This window comes from Astatotilapia calliptera, chromosome 7 (assembly GCF_900246225.1).
Source record: "Astatotilapia calliptera chromosome 7, fAstCal1.2, whole genome shotgun sequence".
In the NCBI taxonomy this organism is placed as follows: domain Eukaryota; kingdom Metazoa; phylum Chordata; class Actinopteri; order Cichliformes; family Cichlidae; genus Astatotilapia; species Astatotilapia calliptera.
In genome coordinates, this window is record NC_039308.1 from 41,685,359 (window position 1) to 41,696,303 (window position 10,945).

The 10,945-nt window shown below is 38.6% G+C and overlaps 1 protein-coding gene across 1 annotated transcript in view; it reads left to right on the plus strand.

The window, feature by feature from the left end:
• LOC113026255 (paired box protein Pax-6-like) overlaps positions 1 to 10,687 on the plus strand; it is a 30,714-nt gene extending 20,027 nt beyond the window's left edge. The window contains exons 7-11 of the mRNA XM_026174811.1: positions 4,406 to 4,488; positions 5,134 to 5,284; positions 5,826 to 5,935; positions 8,338 to 8,476; positions 9,758 to 10,687. Coding sequence (XP_026030596.1) covers positions 4,406 to 4,488; positions 5,134 to 5,284; positions 5,826 to 5,935; positions 8,338 to 8,476; positions 9,758 to 9,840 — 566 coding nt within the window. The 3' untranslated portion in view covers positions 9,841 to 10,687. The remainder of the gene's footprint in view (positions 1 to 4,405; positions 4,489 to 5,133; positions 5,285 to 5,825; positions 5,936 to 8,337; positions 8,477 to 9,757) is intronic.
• The last annotated feature ends 258 nt before the right edge of the window (positions 10,688 to 10,945 follow it).

The following is a 10,945-nucleotide window of genomic DNA, read 5'->3' on the forward strand; positions in this document are numbered from 1 at the left end:
TTGCTCTCCGATGCATCCATCAAAATATGAACATGTGTGAATGTTAGAAAGCACATAAGCACAGAAAAAAAGGTGTATGCATGTGAATGGGTAAATGAGGCATGTTGTATAAAAGGCTTTGAGTGGTCAGGTAGAGTAGAAAAGCTCTTTATAAGAACCAGTCCATGTTGACATGTGCTTGCTAATGCGGGGTTGTGTGATTGTTGGGATTTCTCTCTAACATTGTCGGGCCTATACCTCACAATGAAAAGCACTTCGTAGCAACAGTTATTGTGATTTGGAGCTGTATAAATATAAATAACATTGAAGTGGATTGAACTGATGACAGCTCAGGAAGTTTTGGATTTATCCAATCAGGAATTTCCTGTGGTGAAGAGGAGTGATTTTCTTTTTATAACATGTATGTCTGCAAAAATACTATTGAAAATACTGATATACTGAAAATACTATATAACTGTTGCTGAAAAGCATTTCAGATAGTTGTATACAGGGAGTGCAGAATTATTAGGCAAATGAGTATTTTGTCCACATCATCCTCTTCATGCATGTTGTCTTACTCCAAGCTGTATAGGCTCGAAAGCCTACTACCAATTAAGCATATTAGCTGATGTGCATCTCTGTAATGAGAAGGGGTGTGGTCTAATGACATCAACACCCTATATCAGGTGTGCATAATTATTAGGCAACGTCCTTTCCTTTGGCAAAATGGGTCAAAAGAAGGACTTGACAGGCTCAGAAAAGTCAAAAATAGTGAGATATCTTGCAGAGGGACGCAGCAGTCTCAAAATTGCAAAGCTTCTGAAGCGTGATCATCGAACAATCAAGCGTTTCATTCAAAATAGTCAACAGGGTCGCAAGAAGCGTGTGGAAAAACCAAGGTGCAAAATAACTGCCCATGAACTGAGAAAAGTCAAGCGTGCAGCTGCCAAGATGCCACTTGCCACCAGTTTGGCCATATTTCAGAGCTGCAACATCACTGGAGTGCCCAAAAGCACAAGGTGTGCAATACTCAGAGACATGGCCAAGGTAAGAAAGGCTGAAAGACGACCACCACTGAACAAGACACACAAGCTGAAACGTCAAGACTGGGCCAAGAAATATCTCAAGACTGGTTTTTCTAAGGTTTTATGGACTGATGAAATGAGAGTGAGTCTTGATGGGCCAGATGGATGGGCCCGTGGCTGGATTGGTAAAGGGCAGAGAGCTCCAGTCCGACTCAGACGCCAGCAAGGTGGAGGTGGAGTACTGGTTTGGGCTGGTATCATCAAAGATGAGCTTGTGGGGCCTTTTCGGGTTGAGGATGGAGTCAAGCTCAACTCCCAGTCCTACTGCCAGTTTCTGGAAGACACCTTCTTCAAGCAGTGGTACAGGAAGAAGTCTGCATCCTTCAAGAAAAACTTGATTTTCATGCAGGACAATGCTCCATCACACGCGTCCAAGTACTCCACAGCGTGGCTGACAAGAAAGGGTATAAAAGAAGAAAAACTAATGACATGGCCTCCTTGTTCACCTGATCTGAACCCCATTGAGAACCTGTGGTCCATCATCAAATGTGAGATTTACAAGGAGGGAAAACAGTACACCTCTCTGAACAGTGTCTGGGAGGCTGTGGTTGCTGCTGCACGCAATGTTGATGGTGAACAGATCAAAACACTGACAGAATCCATGGATGGCAGGCTTTTGAGTGTCCTTGCAAAGACAGGTGGCTATATTGGTCGCTGATTTGTTTTTGTTTTGTTTTTGAATGTCAGAAATGTATATTTGTGAATGTGGAGATGTTATATTGGTTTCACTGGTAAAAATAAATAATTGAAATGGGTATATATTTGTTTTTTAAGTTGCCTAATAATTATGCACAGTAATAGTCACCTGCACACACAGATATCCCCCTAAAATAGCTAAAACTAAAAACAAACTAAAAACTACTTCCAAAAACATTCAGCTTTGATATTAATGAGTTTTTTTGGGTTCATTGAGAACATGGTTGTTGTTCAATAATAAAATTATTCCTCAAAAATACAACTTGCCTAATAATTCTGCACTCCCTGTAGATTTGGGGAAAATATCTTTCAGGAGGTAATTTCTGCTGAAATATTAGACTTAATGAGAGAGCAACAGACGGGTATGTGTGCATTTATGAACATAGCACAGCTGCAATAATCTTATTTAAATCAAATCTGTAAATTGGGCTAAATGTGTATTTTTTCACAAAGGTCTACAGTTGTGTTGTTATGGCAGAATGGTTTCCAACAAAGAGGCACATCTGTGGTTGACCTGTCACAGTTCAGAGAACAGTCGTTCTCAGTGTCCGTCTGAAGCCTTCACCCTTGTATCAGAACATATTATTTTTCTTGCTGCTGCTCTTTGGTCTGTGTTGCCATGAGGTTTCCAAAGAGCAACATTTGTAAAGTGTTAAACCTGTGCTTAAACTGTTTTTTTTTTTTTGTTTTGCTTGTCAGATCACAAATGAGCTGGACCTGTGTTATTAACTACTCCCACTCACCTCACATCTACTGATTTGCAAAGTAGTAGTAAATGTAGTGCAAAGGTGCTTTAAGGGGTCAATAAGATTTTAAAAAGGGCTGTGCAATAGCTTTTTCAAATGTTTTCAGTCCATTTGAAGCAGGGGCCCTCCCAAAACAGATACTGTATTGTGTAATTAATGTGTAATAGTACCAGAGGTGGGACCAAGTCATTGTTTTGCAAGTCTCAAGTAAGTCTCAAGTCTTTATCCTCAAGTCTCAAGTCAAGTCTCAAGTAATGTCAGGCAAGTCAGAGTCGAGTCTCAAGTCACTGGTGTAAAAGTCCAAGTAAAGTCACAAGTCTGAAACTTTGAATTTCAAGTCCTTTTGAGTCTTTAAAAAAAAAGAAAGAGAGAAAAGCATGTTGCAGTTATATGCTAAATGTAAATATTAGACCATGTAATTTTTAAACCTGTGTTTTTCTCAACACATGACAAAATAGTGAACTTAGAAAATATACACAAATTGTGAAATTGCACCTCTTTAAAATGCAGCTCAATTAAACCTAGCTCCAAGAATAATTTTCACCGACAGTTCTGAGATACGCTGCATGTTATTCTTGGATGCGGTTGTAGGACCAGCTTTAAAATCGCATGACAAAAATATCATACACATTAAAAAAAAACTGCATCACCAACGTAGCCTGGAAAACATTTGCTAGTTAGATGAAGTCAGCTATCTCATCGTAGCATATTTATATGCATATTTATAATTATACGGTTCTTGGAGTGAGTGCATACACTCATGAAGTTTAGTAACTTCAGGTCACTGCAACAAGCCCAGGTACAGTTTACCGACGGATGGGTGCAGGACCTTGAAATGCACCGTGTAGAACGAAAGACCATCGTACATATCATAAGTTTACCAGTCTCACAAATCGTCGTCATAAATACACATTCGTTAACCGTTTATTAATAGGACCTTTGAGCTCAACGGTAATTAATTAGCAGTGGAAATAATTTCTGGTAGCATCACAGAAATGTAGCAGTGACAATAATACTGTATGCTGTAATCGTACTGGGCAATTAGTGATACAAAACAACTGTTTTACCCTGTGAATAAAAGTATGTTTTTGTCAATGTACCATAATAACAGAAGCGAAACGCAATATTGTGTCAGGACAATTCACTATTTATGCACAATAAACAAAGGAGCATAGCGCGACCATTTCTGTTCAGCGCCAGACTTGCTTGTAACCTATATCACCAATTATGTTATGAAAATGACGTATTAACTACAACAGCAGACTGACCTTCGTGTAAATGCTTGGAGCAGACTAACCTGTGAGCTGGAGTGTTCTGGGACGTTATATTTGGTCTTTGAATGGCTGCAATCCAGGCCATCCGTCGCCTCTTTGTTACTTCGGAAACATGGCTCGAACAATTTCTCTTCAACGACGTAATCCGATAACAACTGATCTCTTTACCCGTCGGCTTCCCGTGGCTGTCATGTGACCGGCTATTGCAGTTAATAATACAACGGCTTCTTGACATTTTTGTGTTTCTTTTTATCGCTGTGTAACTGATTTCAATTGAAAGCCTGCGTGCGCTAGTACCGCTTGCCACGAGTTCCCAGAATCCTTTGCGGTTCTACCCCTGAATGACGTCACATTTTCAATCTCTATATAATATGCATGTTAAATTTTATATTTGGGGTAAAATATCAAGTCTTTTTAAGTAAACCGGTTCAAGTCCAATTCAAGTCCCAGGTCATTGGTGTAAAAGTCCAAGTCAAGTCACAAGTCTTACAACATTTTTTCAAGTCAAGTCTAAAGTCATAAAATTAATGACTCGAGTCTGACTCGAGTCCAAGTCATGTGACTCGAGTCCACACCTCTGAATAGTACAATCATTCAACATAATGTGTAAATTATTTTGTTCTAGAATTTGAAAGGACACACTATCCAGATGTGTTTGCCCGAGAACGCCTCGCCAACAAAATAGACCTTCCAGAGGCAAGAATACAGGTATGCTTGATGTTTAGGGGTTTTTTTTTAGGTTTACAAAGAACGTGTGTACAGTAAGATGAAAAATTATGTCACATGGAAATGTTTGCCTTTTTTACCGTGTGAGCATTTGACCTTCTTGAAACAAACGAGTATTTACAAATGACATTTAAATAAATGGGTTAAATCATTATACTGACATATATACACGTCTTATATAATTTGAATCAGGGCTTCAAGATTAGAAGTGGAGCATCTTGTCTGTGTATAGTGTCAGCCCATAAGATTGAAAGAAGACTCAAAGGAATTCAGTTAAAAGAAGCAAATCTCTCAATCACTTAAAATAAAGGATTCAGCAGTAAGGAAAATCATCTGCAGATGGAAAGGTTTTCAAACAACTAAATACTAAATAGATTCTGTATCATGCTGGAGAATTTTTGAAGATCATTTGAAGCAGTCTTCCCAAAAGTTTAAATAGAAACAGACTTTCTTTCTTTGATGTTCCCATAAGCACACTTGCAAAAGTATACTTATGGAAACAAGAAATGACTAACAAAAAAGAAATTAAAGGATAACCTTTAAACCCTACTGAAATGTTGTGATTACAATCTTTTGTCTTTTTTATGATCAGTGATTTATTTTTCTTATATCTCATGCTACATGCAGGTTTGGTTTTCCAACAGACGAGCAAAATGGAGAAGAGAGGAAAAGCTGAGAAATCAACGTCGTCAGGTGTCCAACCCTTCAAACCATATTCCAATCAGTAGCAGCTTTAACACCAGTGTTTACCAGCCTCTACCACAGCCTACTACACCAGGTACTGACAAAGATACTCAAGAAATACTTCACACAAAGTCCATCTGGGCCTTTTTCATGTGTGGATGTCTTTTATGAATTTGTTTCTATTTTTTTTTCTTTTGTTTGTAGATACATGCACATGATCATATACACAGTGCCACCAGTGATTTCAGGATATTCCACTCATGAGCAGTTGGTAGTACTATAAGACATACAACAAGGGAGCAGAGAAGAACAATAGTAGTTTGTCAATGAATTATATTGTGAACATATTTTAGATGAAATGTATATTTTCTCTCTCACACTGGTATTTTTTAATATTGTTTAAAGGAAACTCATCTGGGCCTGTAATGTCAGACACTAGCAGTCCAGTTACATTTATTATGCAGTTACTTTTCCCATCATATTGGGTATGTGCTGTCCAGCCCCACTATGCTTGGATACTTGGATACTTTGGACAGTGATTGTTGATTGCATAAATGGTTTGCTTGTGATGTCCTCCAGTATTGTTAAAATTTCACATTGTTGCTCTATCCATATTTCCATTTTTGTCTATCTAGTGTCCTTTTCATCAGGATCCATGCTGGGAAGGTCAGATCCAGTTCTGTCCAACAGCTATAGCCTCCCAGCAATGCCCAGCTTCAGTATGGCTGCCAGCCTGCCTATGCAAGTAAGATTAAATTACAGGATAGAACAATATACAAATAGTCAACAGTTTGCATAAAGGCGCTGGAAAACCTAGGGCTCTTTTTTGCCAACCCAATAGCATAGAGCAGATCTCAGTCATATGCATCATGCATACACACCAGCAAGACAGACCAAAGAAGCTGGCAGAATTATTGGAACAAGTCTGCCAGAGATCAGTAATATCTTCCCCACTCGCTGTCTGAGGAGGGTGCACAGTATCCTGCGGGACCAACATCACCCTGCGCGCCACCTTTTCCATCTGCTGCCCTCAGGGAGAAGGTACAGGTCTATACAGGCCAGAACATCCAGACTGGCCAACAGCCTGTATCCACAGGCTGTGAGGCTCCTGAACTCTCTGCCCCCCTCTCACGGACAATAACCATATCCAACTTCTTAATAGCAATGAACTGGTCTGCATTGGTGCATCATATCTTTATTCTCTTCCCCCTCCTGCTCCCCCCCCCCCCCCCTCTTTCTTAAATAGATAACTATCATATCTGATATCATATCTCACAGTACAATAATATTGAATGGGTTGCATTGTTGTATTTTGTCATGTTTCTCAGGTCTTTGTCTGAATTTCTACGAACATTATTGCTAAGGATTGTCTTATTGCATTGGAGTCACACTGGGTTAAATATGTACACTTGGGTTTTAAGGGGTATTTATTATTTTCTTCTTTTTTTTGGGTTGTATGGAAGCCCCAAACGCAATTTCATTGTTCTTGACAATGACAATAAATAAATAAATACTAAAATACTAAATACTAAAACCATCATAGGAAAAAACCCTCACTACACTATTCTATAAAAGTATCTTTTTAGTCTGTCTTCTTTAAATAATTTTAATGAGCTCAGAAAACAGGTCTACACCTTTATTCAAAAACAGATATTAAACCCTATTAAGATAATAACCAAAAGATTACAGTTGAATTAACCATATGTGGCATGGTTACCTGTCAATATCTTCAGGGAGATTTAAAAGCACTTAGCATGGTAGATTAGTTTGTCCCATCAATGTGCTAATTCACAAATATGTATTGGAGCCTGTCACTTTTGCATGTTTTGTCAAACCTTACCCAACATCAGTTGATAGTCCACTCTTCATTTTTGAAGCTTTACTACCAAGGCTTCCATAGTGAATGTACACAAGAAGTGACTAAAAGTTTCTTCTTGTTTTGGTAGGTTTTACTTCATGTCTGCTTTTACATTGTCTTATTGGGCACACACTGCTTGCCTTGCTTGACTGACAGATGTTAGGAACACAGATCGACCAGTAAATGGAAAGCTTCACATTTAGGCTCAGTTTCTGTCCACCACAATAGAGCTGTGAAAATGCTGCACCTTCACCCTCTGGCGGGATGCTTTGTACATCTTGCAGCGTTTGAAGGTTGTGGTCTTTGCCGGATTTCTTGCTGGCAAAAGGCAGGGATAGCTCAGTAGGTAGAGTGGTGGCCCCATGATCGGAAGGTCAGGGGTTCAATTCCCCTGAACAGCTACCCTGAGGTACCCCTGAGCAAGGTACCATACCCTACACACTGCTCCCCGGGCGCCCAATGGCTGCCCACTGCTTCACTGAGTGAATGGGTTAAATGCAGAGAGGAATTTCCCTACGGGGATCAATAAAGTACACCTTCTTCTTCCTTCAAAAGTAACTTTATAAAGTAGAATGACTGATTGAAAACAAATTTAGATTGCCGAGCTAGGAAAGTAAAGTGCACAATGTTGCAATTGTGTTATCGGGTTATAATTTATAATGTAGGCTAAAGGGTTTCTCTGTGGTGGTTGTTTTTCCTGTGCCTGCTTTGGTTTCCTCTGGATTTAACTGAATAGTCCCTCCGTCTGAAGACATGTGTCTTGTGCTCGCTATGCATGTAAGGCAGCTAGAGTGCAACAAGCGCATAGAATAAAGTGCTCAATGGTCAAATCTAAAGCACTTTGAGTGGTCAGTAAGATAACAAAGCACTATGTAAACACCATTTCCATCTGCTCAGAGCAAACCAGGCAACCATTCTGCAGTAACCTGTAGGATCAGTGTCTCATTACCCTAGACCAGCGTTAAGATATAAAAGTGACATTGTCAAGGAAATGAACTGAAGTCCTGGTGTAATTCCTCACATTACAACAAAAAAACCCAATAGAGTTAGGAATAACAACAAATAAGAATAAGAAATACAATATTTATGTCATATTTGGAAAATTCTTTTGTTTCTGCAGTTGGGGTAACAATAAAAGCATCATAAAGAGTTATTATATAAAATAAGAAAAATAGTATTTTCACGTGTCATCTCAGTTGCATCTGTGGTTACTGGCACATACCAGAAAAAGTTGATTACATTGGAATATGAAACTCTGCTTTTTAAGGGGTTTTAATTTATGTTTTCAGACATCCAACCAGACCTCTTATTCCTGCATGCTGCCCACCAGCCCCACTGTAAATGGAAGAAGTTATGAGACATATACTCCTCCACACATGCAGCCACACATCAACCAATCAATGACATCGTCTGCAACGTCGTCAGCAGGTAGGAAGTTATGAAGCTGCGCCTTTATGGCACTTTATGTCATCCCTTCTGATCTTACAGGTTTCAGACATTCAGACATACAAACATTTTGTGCCTGTCATGTCTGTCAGTCTGGGTTTGAATTATTTGACTGGCCATAACAACGTAGTTAAATAATAAATGAACCGGTTCTTTTCTACTTTACTTGAGCGCTCAAAGTGCTTTTTGTTGATTTTTGTTCAATTTCAATTTCAATTAAGTTAATCTAAATTCAATTCAAATTCATTCAATTTAGTTACATTTTATTTACATATCAGCAACATACACCAACACCCATCGCATGTTTATGCTGCAAAGTAACGACCTAACAATATTAGAAAGAGTTCTTTAGGAGAAAGTACTTCGACATAGTGGAGAGACAGTAAGAGCATGGAGAGAACACCCTGTTGTCAACATCATGGTGTCCAGTAATGGTGTTTTGTTGTTGGTGTGTGCTCATATTTAATTCAGTTCAATAAATTAAATTGAATTAAATCATTCATGCTCACGGCATCTAACCATCATTTTTAAATGTGTACTGTTACACTTCTGAAGGGCTTTACTTACACTCTTCACAATGAGCTTTACCTGAACCTAAATAACTTATTTTACTGTGCAAACCCAATTAAGTAAGTTTTGGTGCTTAAACATAAGCAGTGAGTGAAAGTAAAAGTGTATGTGACATGCCTAACTGTTTATAGCCAATATATCCCTGGTCCACAGGACACCTTGAATGCAAATGGTATATGCCAAAACAACATTATACAATGCACTGGCATGAGAGCTAGCTGGGCAGAATAGGGCTCGGGGAGACAGCTATCTGCTGTGACAGATTATTACTGGTATATGCAGCATCAACAAACTGATTGATCTGATTGACATTTTATATGTCCCAACATTCTCAGAGTTTTTCTTATACATAAGCATATAAGATAAATTCATATATTTACTGTCCTGACTTACTCCGAATGCTGAAACGAGGTTCAGTGTTTTCTTTCTATAAATTCACACTAACTAACAACATTAGGACCTCAGACAGGCTTTCTTTGACCTCCGTGTTCAAGAACATCAGCACCAAATGTCTGTGTAGACACACAGTGTAGATTCTCATCAGTATAGAACAGAAAGACTTTCACCTGGTCATGACTTTGTGTTAAACATATTTGCACCTGCCCCTTTGCAGTCATTCTAACACACCTGTTATACGACATGTGGCGCTTTTAATGGCTCACCACTGAAAGCTTTTGTTCTCTCTTTTACCAGGTTTGATTTCCCCTGGTGTCTCAGTTCCAGTTCAAGTTCCAGGAAATGAAACAGACATGTCACAGTACTGGCCACGCCTGTAGTGATGAAAGGCAATTATTCATGCCTGCTGTGATCATCAACAGTGAATTCAACCACAGGACGGTTGGGGTCTCATCAAAATGGAAACTATTCCTTCTTGCTCCAGTTTGAATGTAAAAAAAGGACTTCAGCAAATACGTATGAAATATAAATTACTCTTATTAATGCTTGTGAAGAAACAGGATGCAAGGATTTTAAATGGTTTTCAGAACTAGAAGGATTTTAATGTTGCTGCAAAACAGTACAAGTTCGACTGTAAGTGGATCAAAGGTTTTTGGGACCTCATGTTTATCGGCTACCGTTCAGAGTCTGGATGGTGTGGATGCTTTGTCCAGAATGCAAGCTGTTACCTGAGTGGTACTGAGGAAGCTCAGGAAAGTGGATCCTTACCCTGGTGATTATAACCTCCAGACAGAAATAAACTCCTGAGAGTCCACTGGGAGAGTTTGTGGGAAGACACATTACCTCTACTTTAAGTTGGTCATTTTTATCATACTGGCGTGTTTGTACAAACCCAAGGATGTTAACTGAAATGTAAAGGGAAGAATTTAATGAAACTTGAAGCTGTCTGCTGTGATTGTTTTCATAAGCAGATTCCAAAAGCCTTGGCCTGGAATGTGTATAGAATTTCAGAATGGGAATTCTGGTGATATGTGTTTTGTATTGTAGAAGTCCCAACACAGGCATGGACTCTGATCTTAAACTGAAAAATTATGTCTTTGTTGGGGAAAGATTGTTCCAGTTCTAAAGGTCTAATGTCCAGAAACTCATTAATTTACAAAGCCTGAAGGTAAAAACACTTAAAAAAATAAAATAAAAGAGTGAACATTGGATTCAGTCTGGGATATAAACCTGTTTCTAATTTCAAAGTGTAAAGTATTTGTCTTCTCAAGTTATTTGGGAGGTTTTCCAAAATAAAGTTATTTCAATTAAATGTGTTTTTAAATTGTATCTTTTAACAAGGACAAATCAATAGAAGATTCATGAGGGTGGTGATTCGTCATGTACTAATATGTACAGACCAGTGAAGACGACTTGTGCATATCATAGAATACTGTGGAAGATCATTCAGTTTAAGAGGAAAGAAATCTGATTTTCATACATAAT